General features: G+C 44.7%; 1 protein-coding gene across 3 annotated transcripts in view; it reads right to left on the minus strand.

The window, feature by feature from the left end:
• Positions 1 to 17,471, minus strand: part of PTPRA (protein tyrosine phosphatase receptor type A) — a 134,640-nt gene that overhangs the window by 56,566 nt on the left and 60,603 nt on the right. For all 3 annotated transcript variants that reach the window (XM_074865440.1, XM_074865441.1, XM_074865442.1), the window contains one exon: positions 16,355 to 16,426. In XM_074865440.1, the coding sequence (XP_074721541.1) occupies positions 16,355 to 16,426 (72 nt within the window). Of the gene's footprint in view, positions 1 to 16,354; positions 16,427 to 17,471 lie in introns of those variants that run through there.

A 17,471-nucleotide genomic window follows, 5' to 3' on the forward strand; every position in this document is an offset into this window, starting at 1 on the left:
AAAACAGTATTTACAAATCACAGGCGAGAGGAGGGATGCAAAATTGGCAGGGGATTGGAGATTATGCATCATCCAGCTTCTGATGTCCCTCACAACTGGGAGAACTCAGAAGGACTTAAAGTTTGTCAGGGGGATAAAATCGCGGTCAAGGAGAGCAGAGTTTTCCTCCTGAAAAGCCATCTTCTCTTCCAAGGGAAAACCCAGATCCCCCAGAAACTTGACCTTGCACTTGCGCAAGGGGATGGACGTGCTCTGAGTGTGCCCTGCGCACAAGCATGGATCAGGGAGGTGTCTGCAGGCTTTGTTTAGGAGAGGACACCAGCGGTGGACATGCCCGCTATCTGTGCTTCAATTTCTCACACTTGAAATGGGGAAATATGAGTCCGATAGCACAGAACCAGATAAGGATGGACATTATAGTTCACAGGGCCTCAAAAATAGACAGCGTAAACTGTGTTTACATGCACCAATGTTTCAAGAACAAATATAACCATGAAGTCAGTAATTGCAGAGAGCTACTGATGCTCTCCAGAGATGTAATGAGTAACCTTTCTTCTGCTGGGGATAAAATACAAGGTTTCCTCGTACCGGTTTTCCACATGAGCCCTTCTGGGCTTAGCTTGAATGCACAAACCCAGCATCCTACCACTTGACCGCACCACAGACACAAGCTAAAGTTGCTCCTTTACCCAATGCTCTGCAGTCCTCATCTTCTCTCCTCCAACTATCTCAGTCCTAAGAGCAACCTTTACATTTAGCACTAATCCAAACTTTAATCCACCTTCTTCCTAAACATTGTGCACAGCCCACTCTCATCTTTTCCCTCCTCCCAGACCCTACAACCATTTCCTTCATCATGACATTTCTAGGTGGGCTGCAAACCACCCTTCCTAGGTAAGAAATGATTCTCAGATATCTCATTTCCTCCTCGGAAATTCATACCGAGTCATATATCCTTGCTTTTCTTCCCATCAACAGAAACAGCAACCACCTTGGTAGATAAATAAAGCTGGTGGTAGACCACTTGAGACCTTCAAGCCATGATTCAGCCACAACACATCAAGAGCCATTAGGCACATAATTTAGCATTACAAGCAGGTCAAATCCTAACATGCTTTAAAAGGTTTTCTCAACACCAACCTGCATGATGACCTGCATTAGAAGAGAGAGGAAATAAAATGTTCATGGCCAGCTACGTTCTGCCCCAATTTCTTACCCATTCTCAGAGCTCTGTACCATGGAGCGAATAGGAAACAGGATTTCTTGTGGGTGAAAGCAAAGAAAAAGCTATTGAAATCTCAGTGAAACAATATTCAGTTATTAAGCTCCGGAGCTGATACCTTACTGACACAAGACAGTTTTGGGAGATGGGTCAACTGCAGCTTCAGGCAAGCTTAAGAGCAATCATTGCTAAGATGGTTACACCCTTTTACATCTAGAAATAGTCAGAGCAGGGGCTAAAAAGTCCTTCTTAATTTAAAATATTTTTGAGTAGCAGAATCACAGCCCAGAAAAACATTACCCCTGTAACAAATGACCAGTCCCTAAAACCACCAATCTCCTCACCAGTCCACCTCCCTTCCCCACCTCTCAGCAGAAGGAAATGAAAACGATATGAACTGGATAGGGAAGAGATCGATTAGATCATCTTGTCCTACCTACCACGCAGCAAAAGACGGTTCCCTACAAGAAACTTCCCAAATTACTCCATCCAGTCTCACTGACAAAAGTCCAAAGCGATGGAGTTTCCACCTCTTCTCTTGGGATATTATTTCTCCCCGCAGCCTAACACATCTTGCTGCCAGGAAGCCTTTCCTATCAAGACTTTCCTTTTGAAAATTTCTTCATTGCAATTTGCAGTTCCCCCTCTTTCCCCTGCATATGTGTATTTATGAACTACACTAATTAAACAGATTAATACCAAAAAGGAATTACAACTTAAGAATAAATTAGTTTATTTTCCTTTTATCCTCTACAAAAAAGACCAACATGTCAAAGAAGGTCTGAGCCTCTCTGAAATCTTCCATTTTTAAATTGGTCCCACTGCTCATAATTACACTTCCCCTCTATCCATACAAGTTACTTTGCTTTTCTTTCCCCCCCTCCTTTTTAGGGGAGGAGGGAAGGAAAACAGAAAAAAAAAATGAGAAAGGGTGGGATAAGGGGAGAGAGGCGAGGCACCCATCCCATCAGCCCAGTCTAATTGCTTGCAACGCTCCCCAGGCATATGAAAATGCGGGTTACGATACCGGCTTTGCCTGATGAATATTCCTAAATCCATTTCAGATGCAGGATCTGTGTTTACCCAACGACTGGCTTTTCTGTAGGGGGCAACAGATTCCCCTTCACATAAATACCAAGGAAGAGAAAGGCCAACTTCTGGCCAAATTGCAGGCAGCAGCTTGGAAAAAGAAGGACCAAGGTCTGAAATGCTGCTCCAAAAAATACTGTTTTTTCACAAAAATTTGGAACAACTGCAAGAGAGAAACGAATGCTCAAATATCCATCGGGCTGGTGGTTACAGCATATACTGGTAAAGGGTGTCACAAATGCAATGGCTTCAAGTGAAAACATCCTAAAGAAAGCTTTGACTGGAAAACTCAACTCCAATCTCCCAGTGCTTTTCCCCTGCAATCTTCAGTGTAGAATTTTACACCCAGATCTACCTCTCTGATGGCCTGCTGTTGGTAATAGCTATTCTAATTTATTAAAAGATGGTTATTTTGGGGCTTAATCATGATGGAAATTCTCACACTTTAACAGATAACTACCCATCTGATCTAAGAGCCCTCCTGCTACTTCAGGGCCTTGCCTCTGAGTTGTCCAAGCAACACAAAAGTAAAGTCAATGACCATTAATACTCAATACTTCCTCAGCCTACACTTTTAAGGTTTGTCTTCATTACCAACTTCAACTTAAATGCAAGTTCTCCATTTCCAGGTAAGTCTGGAAAGCATATAAAAAAAGAATTTACGGGGAAAGAAGATGGCAAATGGTTGGAATTGTCCTCTTGGGTTTACCTACATGACTTGATTTGGTTTGATGTGCTGACATTTGAATGTTAATGGGCAGTGGCTCCTCTTTGAGAGGTTATGCATTAAGCCCGGCCATATTACAAGTAATTAAAGGCTGTTCCCAGCACACGAGCGCTCCTGCTGCCTCCATTATCATTGCAGCTGGTGTCTAGCTCAGCTCAACTTCAAGGTTCAAAGGTCTACGCTCATGTTTAGTTTTGCTGGCTGGCTATCTTCATTCCTCCTTCAAAACATTTAACCATGTGTCCTTTGACTGCTTTGCCAAATAAAAGCTCCTTGCTATATAAGGGTCTGAGAGTCACAGGGAGTGTTTTTGGTGGGAGGGCTGCTCCAGGTAGGAATCCCTGTCGAGAGGGATGGGAGGGAAGCTCGCATTGCAGAGGGGCTATCTACTTGCATTAGCAGCAAAGCTTATTTCCCATCCTTGTACAGCATGATCTAATATTTTAAAACATTCAGCTGGCTTCAGCGTGTCCACATCTCCTGTGCTCTTTAGTTTTCTGATGGCTTCTCCTGGATGGGAAGTACGCGAATGTCCAAATTGCAGCGACCAAGCAAAGAGCCAGGAATCACCGCAGTCACTGGCCTGAGGCCAACTTTGGGTTTTTTGTTTAAAATGCAACTTACAGAGAGCTATAGGAATAAATATGTATTCTAAATGCTCTAACACTTATTAGAGGTCTAAAAGAAAGCAGTCTTGGAACTAGGAAATGTGTATCTGAAGGGAAAGCCGGAGCATAAGCAGGCAGCCTGCCCTTCCTTCGCTGCACGTCTCCCTTTCTTGGCTGCGAGGCACAGCAAGGAAGTGATTAGAAAGCATTTATTTGCAAAATCACAGCCAATAAATCCAATAGCAACAATACCCTCCCTCGCATCGCTTGTTCCTTGGTGGGGGGGAATGAAGGAGAAGCGTAGGTCCAACAAGCAGGCAGGTGCATCGCAGCAGCTCTCCTTTCCGAAGCTTTTTGTGAAGTGTTTAAGCCCATAAGGTGCAATATTCATCCAGGCTGTCCCCTAGCTCTGTGCGCGCTGTTTTGAAGCCCTAGAAAATAAAAAGCTAGAAGCTAGAAAATAAAAAGCCTAGAAAGGCTATGAAGATTGTGATATGAAAATCTCTGAAAAGGTTAAAAAAAAAGGACCGGGCTGTTGAATGAGGAAATGAATAAGGGAGAGCATTAGAGAAAATAAAATGGTACAGAAAAAGCCATCTAAATCCTCCTCCCCTTTCCTGGATATAAATACCATTACAAGAAAACCATAGGAAGCGAATCTGACTGCTTTGAAAATCACCGAGGTCAAAAGCATGACAGAAGAAAGGAAAAAGGATTAAACAAAGGGATGATATAATCTACAGAGCTATAATTCAAACCTTTGAGGTATAAATAGCTACACTACAGGGCTGAAGTCAACCACTAATTTACAGCGCAATCAGGAGGGGGGAGGCAGATACCCATCCCCACAAGCAGATTAATCCTTAATTGCTCATTTTTGCATTTCTGACACCTTTCTTTGAAGTACCAAAGCTGGTACCATCTCAGAAAAGGCACCAGTGAGCCTGAAAATTGCAGAGATGGGTCTTGCTGCTGCTTGTTCAGGGCTGCAACAGCCTGTGCACAGTCCCAGATGCTTTTGTGGGTCCTCTGTGCAAAGAAAAAAGGAGATGGCTCTAATCCAAAGGGACAAGAGACAATCAAAGCCGGTATTTGTCAGTTTGACAGAAAGGGAAGCAGGACGTGGATGATGGCTCATGTTTCACAATGTTTTTACAAGACCTTAATTGGAGATAAACACTTACTGGGAAATTCAAATACTTCTGAACACTTAAATGACTTCAACAGCTTTGTAAATCCCTCTAGAAATACTCATAAGGACAGTGTGTACGATGCCGAGATAAGAGGAGCAGGATCATCAAGATCGTCAGCTGGTGGAGATGGCGGCTTTCAGAATGGGTGACCCAACCACTCCTCTGGTTTTCTGTCCTTCCCCCTTGATTCACCTTGATCCATGTGAGGATGGTGAAGACAGCGATGGAGACGTAACTGTACGGTGTTTCTTCCGTCCCTGCATATATCCCCTCTTCTCTTACATTAATTTTTAGGGAAGAAATTTCTTCACTCTTCACTGCATTGCCAACTTCTGCACTTTGGTTCAAGAGCACATCCCTGGGTGCAGGGGAATGGCTGCGAGTTTGGTGCTTTCCTTGTCATACTGGCTTCATCCAGACATCCCCTGCACATCCTCACGTGTCTAACAGGTTAATTAACCACCAGCCCTCTGCCCCTGCTAACATGGGTCCTCAATGCATCCCAGCCTATTTAAATCAAACAAAAATATCCCTGGTATTTTTTGCAGATGAGATATGCCATCCAATGTTTTGCTGTACAAGATGGAAGTTACTGTCCAGTAACACATCAGACTTTGTTTAGCCAACAACTTTCTTCAAACACCAGCGAATCAGTCACCTCTCGATGGTACCTGACCTCTGCTACACAATACCTGGGCTCATTGGTTTTGGGGAGCGTCCAGCTTGGTCCCACTCTCAGGGGTGGCTGCTTTGTGCCCCCCCGATGGGTTATTTCATGAAGATGTCCCTCTGGAAACCATCCTCTGGGATGAGTGTGCAGCTAGTGGGAAGAAACCCTTCTCAACGATGTATACTTTCCTACTGAAATAGAAGCAGCATCTTTAAACACAAACAGCTTCTGGCTTACAGCATGGTAGTCCCTGAGCAGGAGATTTGAGCCAACCTCTTCAAGCAGCTTTAACTACTGAAGTCACACAGCAAAGAATCTGTTGAAGACAGAGCGTTGTTTTCTGTATCACAGCAGCCACGTGATCCGCTTGGATTAAATACCAGGTAGGCTGGTGAGAAAAAATAACTCTGCTCCTCCCCAGAAACAGAAGTTGGGCAATTCATGTCAAAACTGGATCAGTCGCAAAATGAAAGTCACCAATACAAATGCTTGAAAAGTAGCATATTTTACCAAATACAGATGTTAAAGCATCATTGGAAAAAAAAAACAACAAAACACCTTGTGGTATGAAACCCTCCAAATATATGTTAAAAAAAAAAGTATAACAGAAAATTCTTCCATATTTTTGCTCCCAAGAATAAAGACCAGGTCAAATCAAACAACTGCTGTGAGCCTTGCACTTCCCAGTTACCACCCTGTCCCGTGCCGTGCATGTCCCTGGTACCCTGAAGACAAGACACAGCTGGGGACGTTTCTTGTGGCCAGTGACCAAGGCTCCCCATCACCCTCACACATACAATTAATATTAATAGTCTGTTCTGAACATCTAAAAGATCTATTCTGCTCTCACCAGAATGAATGATGCTTCTTTGGATGGAAGGGAGCATCTAATTGTTAAAAATCCCAGTTACTTTAAGACTGAACAGTTTAAAGGATATTCAGGTTCTGAATTAAAGAATCTGATTTAAAGAAATCATAATCACCAACATTTAGGCACCAATCTACCCAAACTCTCCAATGAGTCCTTTTTAACAGCTCTGGCTTTTTAATTAAAAGCAGAATCCTGGCAAAGGGGAATGCACGTTGACACTGGGTTTTGCAGATGTCTATCAAAGCCAGATGGAGCCATCCCCACCACTCTCACTGAAAGGCAGCATTAACGCCACATTTCCATTTTCCAAAAGTCAGTTTGTTTTTCTGTCCTGTGAAAAGGCTTTTGCCTTGGTTACTTTTGCTTTCTGTTTAGCTTGCACCGAAGATATTTTGCACTTGGGATGAGCTCAGAGTGAAGAAAGTACCGATGCCTAGGGAAGAGTGCTTGGTTTTCTTTCCCAATCTGTTAATAAAAATAGGTGTGTGGACAAAATAATTCAGTCGGAGATGCTGAAAGGCAGAGGGCGGGTTTTAAATCGTACTTTTCCTTTTAAAAAGTCTGGCTCATAGTGAAGAGAAGCAGCAAATCAGTTCACGACATTTCTTTCCTTCTGTGACTACGAAAAGTTTAATAAAATTATCATGATTGCTGTGTAAGAAAATAAAACCATGTCATTACAAGCAAGACCATGAGCCACTGAAGAAGAGCTTCTTCCCCTGCTAATGCTCAAAATGTAGGGCTGCTTTCGTTAGACTATAAAGCAGTGATGCTCAAAGCACAGTATGTGGACCAAAGGTGATCCTGAGCATCCTGGTGATCATCTGCACCACATCACTTTAAAAGCATTCTTGGTTAAGCACTTGATAAAGATTAATCATCTTCATCAAGCTGAAGCCATTCAAAAAGCACAGAAACAGCCACTTTAAAAACAATGAAAACTCTTAAACACCTGCCTGAGGGATGAAAAAACTAGTGTCTAGCAGATATTATCTTTTTTTATTAAAGGGCAAATAAAATTGAACCAGTGAGTAGATGTTTTAAAGCAGCTAATGCAGAAGAGAAAGTGGGTTGTCATCCAACATCTCACTAAAACATCTTTCCAAATGATACATTTCAAGCCCTACTCAAAGCACATAAAAATAAAGAAATAGCTATTAAAGAGGTTTTGATCAAGCCTCTGGCTGGTGCTCAGGAAAAGGACTTTACAGATTCATCTCCAAATCAAAACAGCGGAACTGGGGAAGGAGCCACCAAGAGAAGGTGGCAGCATCTCCCAGCAAGGCTGATCTTCCATCGAGCAACTGGCTCAAAACCAGTGGTATACGGGGCTTCCCAGTTTGCTTTTGTGCCTGTGGATACCTGTTAGCATCCCCACTGTAATATCTGAGGGTGGCTTCAATGCTGCTGACAGCACCCGAGCCAAGCTGGGCGCAGTGGGAGCTGGGCTGCCTCGCCACAACCCAACGAGCTGGGCTGGCAGCTGAAGAGCAGGAAATTCGTTTCCTGCAACTGGTCGTTTGAGGAAACAAATCTTCATTATGCATAACGTGTGTCTGAGCTCTCAGACAGCACACCCAAGCCTCTGACAGCTCTGGAGGGAGCACCAGCAGCATCGGTGTTGAGGTCTTCTTGCACCCCAGCACCACCAGGGTGCTGCAGGACCAGGGCTCTGCCTTTCTTCAACAGCAGTATTTTAAAAAAGTGGTGACAAGCCAGCGAGGTGGCCTGACACGCACGGTTACTGTCCCCGCAGCTGAAGGCGGTGATCCATTGTGACTGGAGTTTCAGAATGGTTTTTTGACTGTAACTGGTGTCTTTAAGTGGACACCTGGTCTGGCTATGGGAGGAAGGCACCCAAGCAGAGTCCCCATCCTCTCTGCTGCACGTTCAGTTGAAGATGCAGACTCAGAAGAAAACATCCAGCCAACACTGCCACTCCCGACACAGCCCTCCACGAGAACCCCCGGCTGCAGGAGCCATTCCCAGGGCTCCCGACTTGCACGTCAGTTTGGGGAAGCACTGAAGGGCACAGCTCCAGCCCTTCCAGATAACTTGCTTTCTGCTCAGATTTAACTCCTTCCCTCCAGATCCTTCAAGCTCCCGCTGTTCTTGGTCATAATGTCCCACCATCTGCCTTACCACGTCTATAACTTAGAGTTCATCTTTGGGGTGAAGGCAGCGAGATGCCGGGCATCCCAGCAAGCGCCCGCTCAACGCTCATCACTTCTTCCTCCCGTGCATCTCTGAACACACCTCCCCGAGTCTTCTTGCATGGATTAAAATGCACCAACACAATGTGCATCCCGCCCAACTTCTCTCCTGAACAATCCAATCCATCTTCAACAGTTACTCGAGTCATCTTTCTGCTGCCTAATCTCTAGGGACGTTTCCCTCTCCTCCTGCAGAGCTCTCACGTCCCATCAACATTTCTCTGCAAGGAGGAACATTGTACATGGCAACACACAACAACTAAGCCCAAATGGACAGCAGCTGCAGAGGCCTTCCTGCTCAGTCACTCAGATGTCCGTTTAGATGCTATAATATCCACTCATTTGTTGGGGGGACAGCAGCATTTAATCCTCAAAGCTAGTTTGTCTCAAATACAAAGCCTCTTGCAAAAACTAAGGCACTGGTTTCCTTAGCGGCGTGGTCATGTTCATGGGATCTTGTTGACTTCTCCAATCCCCTGAACAAGACTGGAAGCAGTCCACATTAATGTTTTTTTTCCTTTTTAAATTTTTTAAGGATTAGGTCTAGTTGAATTTCTAACCTACAAACTTCCTCTAGAACCACAGCAGTCTGAGCTTATGCTTCCTCAATGCTCAGCCCAAGGTAAGACCTGAGGTTGACAAGAACATCTGCTGAGCGAGGTGCAGTCAAGCCAGCATGCTGTACCGGCACGGCACCTTGCAGTGGGGAAAGAGCCATGCAGAAGTAAAATTCAGCTTTATTGTAGTATAAACTCTATCTACATTTAACAGAATCACAGAATCATCTAAGTTGGAAAAGACCTTGAAGCTCCTCCAGTCCAACCATGAATCTCACACTGACCATTCTCAACTCCACCAGATCCCTCAGCGCTGGGGCAACCCGACTCTTCAACCCCTCCAGGGATGGGGACTCCACCAATTTGAAATTTTACTTTAAAGAGCTTTTTCCCTCCCTCCAGCTCTTCAAAGAGCTCCTTGACCTTGCTGAATCGCTCATCAAGACACATGCAGCACGTCAAATGGAAGCAGAACCTGGCCAAGCTGCAACGTTTGCTCACCCACAGCCCCCATCCCCACAAATGGTCTCCACAGCAGCAAAGCTGTATGGATTACAGTAGTCCCTTCCCCAAATATTGTACGCTTCACCCGGTACCCCACCCTCCTCCTGCACTACACCAGCACCAACTCATACACTGGGCAGAAGCACCCGAATAACAGAGAGGACGGGCAGGAAAGGGGATATGTCACATCAGCCTGGATGGGCATCTATAAACGCATTCAAAAAGCAAGCTTGGCAATTAAATTCCCTGTCACTGAACAATGGTCAACCAAAAGCTAGTTTCCCTCTAAAACTGCCCTCTGCCTTGGTCCCCAGATAACCCTTCCACATTCCCCAAGAAATAATTTACCTCCTTCCCCAGCGAGCACAACCCTCAGCTCCGTGGGTACCAACTGTCCTCTCTCACTCGAAGTGTTATTATATTTGGATGAAACTCAGAGCAACTGGCTGAGCTTGTAAGACCGATAACGCATTTTGTCTCAGAACTGGAGGATTTACGCATCAAAGGCTTGTCTGCTTCTCCCCAACTGTAGCAGTTTATCTGCTACCAGATATTGCTCCCCATAAAACCCGTCTACCTTAGACCATCATGGGTAAAGCATCACAGAACTTGTAAATGCTCTCCCAGAGAATAATTATTCCAGCCTGCCTTATCCCCCTATATACATTCGCATAAACACCCCTCACCCCCCCCACCCCCCAAATATCTGCTTGCCCTCAGAATGACTCTGTGTGAAAAGGGAACAGGTCCCTGACCATGCACCAGTGGTTCCTCACCACAAGTAGATCATACACGTGTATAATTTAAGTATGACAAATCCATCTAACCACTGACTGGAACTGCGAGAGGTCCACGCGTCGCTTGCCAAATTCCCGTAGCGTATGTAATTCTTTTTTCTTTCTTTTTAATCACTTCATAAGCCACAGAAGATTTAGACAGCAATATTAAAGGAAAAGTCACTGGTCAAGGGAGAGAGGAAAATACTGGTGATGGTGCCAGCCCGAGGACAGGGGATTTCCATGCTTTGCTCTTGGAAAGACCTGATAGGATTGATATATTTGCTTTAGCTTTCAGCCGGGAACTTCAAGGATTTGGACTACAAAACGCTGAAATAACATCACAAGGACTGAGTTCTGGAAAAGGAGATATGAGAAGTTAATACTATTAGTAACCACCGACCTGTCTAATCCCATCGCTGACCTGCATCTGGATGACCGAATGTATTCCTGAAACCTGACGTGGTTTGCAGCCCACGGTAAGGTCTTGGGGCAAGAAACCTATTGGGTGTAATTCCATAATTTCATGGCTTTTGGTTTATATCAGCTGGGACCAGATGTTCTCCTCTGTCCCTCAAGCTTTGGTGTCCTCTGTATTTGGTACTGTGAAAAAATTGTCACTAAAGCACAAACCCAAAGCACGTCTGATTAAATTTCCTCTCCTTGTCTTACTTAACCAGGCATTTCTGCCATCAGGTCTACCCAAGGTTTCAAATATTTGCAGAGCCACTGATGGAAGCCTCCTGTGCTACAGGAAGGCCACTTCCACCCAAAGCTGGGGTGGCTGGAGACCTTTTATCTGCTCTTCTCTGTTTGCTTTCCACCATCAGACAGCAGGAACCTTCTCTGTTAACACACTCTCCCAAAATGCTGAGGATGGGGGGATAAAAAGCTAACATCAGCAAGAAGGATGCCCTGAAAAAGCAGGAATGGGCATCACCGATTGAAAACAAAGATGACCCCATGGCACGCCATCCTTCCGAGGCACCTCCTGGCTCCCAGCGATGACAAAGGAGCCTGAACATCCTCCCTTCCGCATCTTCACTTCCTTGACTTGTCATCTCCTCTTATTGTTCTGACCAGGAGTAGATAAACTCTCCAGCAGCAAGGAACTTGCCTCCACATCTGTTACACTATATTGATCAACCAGAGCAACACGGGTTTGGCTGGAGCTAGTAAGCATTACTTGCTCAGAAAAAGATCCATTTTGAGCTGTAAAAATAGTAATTTAAAACACCTACTATGTTATCTGCCTGATTTGAAGCATCTATTTTATTGAGGAGACGTGGATCAACTCAACCCTTTCATGGAACCAAATATAATCAAAGCAGAGATGTTTTTAAAGCCATCAACATGAAAAAAAAAAAAAAATTGTTCCTATAGATTCAGGTCCACCAGTATTAGCAGTAACTGTGTTTAGCTGTAATTAGCACTGCTTGATCTCAGTGGAGACATGATGTGGAGGAAGCCCTCAAACTTAGCAAGCAAACACCACTACAAACCTGAACCCAGGCTGCAGACTGCAGCTGCAACCCTCCTGAAAGCTGAAGCTGTGGTTGCTACACCCTGAAGACCAAGGGCTGGCAACGTATTTTTGAGGCAGCCACCAATTCGGTACAGTTTCCCATCTGATTCAGGTGACAGGTACATCAGTTGCTGGTATCAGTTTTTCAGGACTGAATTTCAATAAAAATTAGAAGGACCCAAGAGCAGTCGATGTCTGTGCATTGATAGTTAACGCCAAATTAACATAAAAATGAGGCCTTCCTAAACACCTGCAAGAGGAAACCTGCTTGCAGAACAAGCTACTGAAAAAAAATTAAATTACTATTAAGGGAGATAGTTGTCAGAAATAAGACAGCGGGTGGATGTGTTTATTTATACACAGCAGCTCCAGGTAGGGGCTGCAGGTCCCGACACGCTGCCTGGCGTGGTTTCTGTAAGCAGTTGCCTCCTTCACGTCCCCAGCCTGCAGTCAGCTTCAAGGGCCGAACATTGGAGGTGTGTGCTTGGTACTGACAGGTTGTGAAACAGTTCATACAAATCCCAGGGTATTTTTAGCATGCAGCAGGCCAGGTCAGCTCACATCGGTGACATCAAATTCCACGTAGAAGCTTGAAGCTTCATAGGAAAGACGTGGGGAGAAGTGCCTGTGGGATTTAGGAGCACCAGTAATTTGTGATTTCTGGTCTCAGGGCAAGCTCTGCATTTCCAAAAAGCCCTCCAAGGGTCAGCTCGCACATCAACGAATGTCAAAATTTTACAGCAATCTTTAAAGGTTTGAGAAGAACTACAGCTGTTGGTGGCTTTGAATGAGGGTGCAGAGAGGGGGGATGAGTCTCTTGAGCCAAGGAACCAGCACCAGGACAAGAGGGAATGGCCTCAAGCTGCACCAGGGCAGGGTCAGACTGGCTCTTAGGAAGGATTTCTTTGCAGAAGGGGTTGTTGGGCGTTGGAATGGGCTGCCCAGGGCAGGGGGGGAGTCCCCATCCCTGGAGGGGTTGAAGAGTCGGGTTGACCCAGCGCTGAGGGATCTGGTGGAGTTGGGAACGGTCAGTGTGAAGTTCATGGCTGGACTGGATGATCTTCAAGGGCTTTTCCAACCTTGATGAAGATGAAGATGAAGAAACTACAAGAGCAAATCTTCCAAGTGGGGGAAAAAGCACTTCTTGGCTTGGTCACCATTCAATGCAAAGCCACCAGGGTGAACCAGTGCAGGACTGGTATGGGTTCTGACCCGTCATCTCCTCTTTGTTTCTCCTGCAGTTTGTTCACAACTGAGTGTACTCAGTGAGAAGATCAAGCTATGGCACCAAGGCACGTTTTTGAAGAGCAATCTTTAAGAAAGAGGGTGGAGGGTCCGACCGCTGCAGCAGCAGCACTCCAATGACAAATTAAATTTCAAGTTAATACGGGAACGCATACCAGGGGAACGAGCCAACCACAATTACCGACTCTTATCTCGCAGGAAAGATCTTTCAGTTATTGTGGGTAGCGCCGAAAACATCAGCTTGGTGATCAGCACTGCTGGAACCGGTGAGAAGAAAACCACACATGTCAAGCTTTTCTGCAAATCCAGGGGACATGTCAGCTTGGCTCCCACCTCCCAAAAGATGTTGGCAATGCAGCTGGAAGAGGCCCAGGGAAGGATACGGATGGTCCGACGGTAGCGAATGGCTTCAGATGGACTTTGTTGAAAGAAGGTATGTGGTTTTAGTACTCACCCTCTCAACAAAACACAGCGCTCTGCTCAGCATTGGTATCGATATGACTGTCATCTCCACGCCTGGATGGTTTTCTGCCCTTTTGAGTAGCTCACTGTAAGCCTGTACTTACCTCCGACCATACGCACAACTGTAACACGCTCAAAAACCCCACCGGTGCCAGGACACACACGCTGCCCAAACGGTATCTGCATCAGCTGGCAATTATCAATCAGTGTATCTGGCAATGTTTTGCATACTCAAATACAGACGGCTCAACACAATGTCCTGTCTCCATCACATCGTACACCTTGCTCCTACTGCTTGCAACACACACCGGTGCTCTTCCCGACCCAGGACCATTCACACGAATGGTGGGACCACTAATGTCCCTCCCGTCTCATCACTCACACCTGCACCTGATGCTCTGTGTCATGGGGGTTTATTTCAGTTAATGAAGAAATTCTTCCTCTTTGTTTTCCCCTATCAAAGCAAATTTTTGAGAAAATAAGTACATTACACAAAGTATTTTAGATGAACATCCCAACATGTTTACCTTAACCTTTTCTACTGTCTACAAAAAGAAAAAAAATTACAAGCAAATTACTTAATACTGTCAGGTTTAGTTAAATTTTAGATGAGGATGACAGGTTTAGCACTCAGATAGTATTTTGAGTAAAATAAAAAGCTTGCCTTTCTACATGAAACCTGGTTTTAAGTCACCCAAACTTCAAGTGATGCTTTCATTGCTCTTCCTATTCCTATGAGACATCATAATTTTAAATATTGGATAATTTGAGTCTCTGCAGCTTGAAGGTTTCTTCAAAACATCAGCTTCTTGCTTTTTGTAGACAGACTGATGACACTGTAGCTAATTTGCTTAATTAGCGATTTGCAGAAAGATCTCTCTACAAGAATGTGAAACCCTTCAAATGAAATGCTTTAAGTGCAGAATCAAGAGACCATCCATAATGATTGTTTACTCCCATCTTCTACGTATTTTTGGGCCACACTATTTCAATCAGCAGCTCCTCCGATTGATGGAATTACACTTCCTAAACACAGAGCTGAACTCAGCAAGAGGCCAAGCAAAATTGTCCCAAGTTTCTCCTAACAGAAGGACGGTACTTTTTAAAAAAACACACATATCCAGACGCCATTGTGCAGCCTGGAAGGAGTTTTCCCCTTGACTTCGGCGGCTTTGTTTCTATTACTCCATCTTTCCTTCCCCCGAGCACTTGGCTTTTGCTGACCGCTGCATCCAGGCACACAAATCTTTCTAATGGGTGCTCCAGTACCGTGGAGCACAGGGAGAAAGCTTGCACAGATGTTCATTTTGTAAGAAACAATAATTCATGCAAATCCCTGCTCCAAGCAAATTCCACAGTAGTGCATCTTATCGTAAGCCAAACAAAAAGTACAAATACATTTGAGAACCGTAAACCTGTATTAAAAGAATTTGCTCTTGTTACAGCTTGAATTTCCCCCTCTCCCTCCAACTACTCAGCCAGGAAACGATCCGACACTAAACACCAACCAAACCACTAATTCCACCCGTGTTAATGAGAAGTGCAAACCCCAACTGCAATATAAAGCGAAGCCTGTGTTAAAGCATGATAGATATAACACACTCCATGTTCACCCGTGATACTTTCATACACGTTTACCGTCCAAATAAATGCGAGAACAAAATCCTGGACGTGATGTTGGTCTCGTCAAACGTGTCACCGGGCTCCAGAGCGGAGCATCCAACTGGGCTGTATTTTTGCAGAGGTTCGATACTTTGGGGGGAACTCAGAGAGAGCTCTACCACCTTTTCAAGCTTGTAAATTGAAATGTTATGTGTGTGTAGAGCAAAGCCTGGAAATGCATAGGGTCCTCTTGCCTGAGTAAAGTCAAGACGACTTCGACTTTTTGAGGTTTTTTGACTGCAAGGAGAAAGGTTGACTCACATTTAGGAGTCTGTATGGTGACGATGGTGAAGACCCCCTTTCCCAGTGCAAGAGGAGGCAGAGACCAGCACTGACCATTGCACCACCCTGATGATGCTTCTGAGCACAACAGCCATGGCAGAAATGACCCAGCAAGACAAGAATCCAGATATTAAAGTATCATGAAAGCTACTTATAAATACATTTAACTCCGTACACATTTGTATTTTCTTTTCCAAGTTTGTCCAATAGGTTAGTGCTTTTAACATCAGGGATTTTCCTCCATTTCATTAATCAAGAATCGGGTACTCTCTTGCCATATTTGGAGATAGACCAGCTTTCCACAGAAGCTCAAGATGATGAAAATAAACTCATAAAATATATTTTTAGGGTTTTTTTTTTGAGATGGCAAGTTAGAACCTGAATTCCAACTCAACCACTACGTTTCAGCAGAACAAAAAAATCCCTGTGCTGAGTGCTCTCAAATAAGAGTCATGCCCCTTCCAACTCCACACCAACAGAGACCTTATTATCCTTTGGGGGAGGAAGTCAGATTTTTTCCACTTAGTTATGTTCCCAGGTAGTTCTTAAATAAGATTTCCCTTCCCTCTGTGTTTAAAGGGACACTTTAACACAAGCTAATGCCCTGGCCCTGTGCTGCTCCATAGTGCCATCGTTGTGTGCTGAGCCCTAAAATAGAGCGATGACTGGCCAACCACTGGCCACTGCGATTTTATTTCAAGGAGAGAACAAATGCCAAGATGCCAGAATTAACAACGCTTCTTCCTACCTTAATGATCATAAGTAAATCATCCACCTGCATGTCATTAGGAGCCCATAAAGGTTCTTCCAGTGGTGCCCCCTGCAAACAAACAAACAAAACAGCTTTTAAAACCAAAGAGTTAAAATTCAGCAACATCTTTGGAAAACAGTATTTTCATTGCTGCCAACCAGGCAGTTCTGCTTCATTTTACTTATATGCAAAATGTAGCTTCTCATTAGTGCTCAAGCTAGAGATGCACTTGCAAAAATTAAAAGAACTTTTAAATACAGAAAGCAAAATTGAGGGAGTTTCCAGGGTTAAAAGTGCCTTTGAGCAGAGGCAGCAGCAGGTGATTACAGGTCAGCAGCAGCAGTTACAAATGAGAAGGAGACTCTGATGTTCACAGCTTCCCTTCATATGTGCACTGGTGTTTGGGGTAAAGTGAAGTTGAGGAGGGTCCACAGCTAGAAGATCATTTTTATCGTAGTGAAGGCACCATATTCACCTTCGGCTCCTACGAGTATGTATTTACCCAGACACAAGCAGTTGTGGCATTTGAAAAAGCAGTTCTGTGGACATTCATTTATTGCCACCCCAAGGAAAGGGGCCAGAAAGCCACACGGTGGTCACCTGGGCTTCTGATGGCCACGTACCAGTGAGGCAGCCACCAGCAGACCTCCCTGAGCCCAAACCTCTCTGGGTACAGACTCTGGCTGTAGGATCAAGTGCGGTCCTAAAGGGAATGGGCTGAAGCTTGTCCCTGCAGTTCAGGTGACCTGCAGTGATGTTTGTGATGTTTTCAGGTGTTTGCACAAACCAGGCTCCCTCCCTACCACCTCTCAGACGTGGGTCCCTCGCTCCACCAGCAAAGCCACACTGCAGGGGCTCGTGGTTTACTCATGAAGTCGAGATTGTTTCTGGTTGATCCCCACTTTTACATGACAAGCCAACTCGCTCCCACTCTCTCCATCTCTGTTCTCCCTCCCAAAATATTTTTTCCTTACATCAGCTTTGAGGCAGCAGCAGGCTCCTTGCAGGAGTTTGCAGAACCAACCCCTCCTTTCACTAATCCCACCTTCTGGGCTGATGCTATAAAGTATGAAATTAGAGACCTGAGGCACTCCTAGATTTAGAGTTGAATATA

Source organism: Strix uralensis, chromosome 4 (assembly GCF_047716275.1).
Source record: "Strix uralensis isolate ZFMK-TIS-50842 chromosome 4, bStrUra1, whole genome shotgun sequence".
Taxonomy (NCBI): Eukaryota; Metazoa; Chordata; class Aves; order Strigiformes; family Strigidae; genus Strix; species Strix uralensis.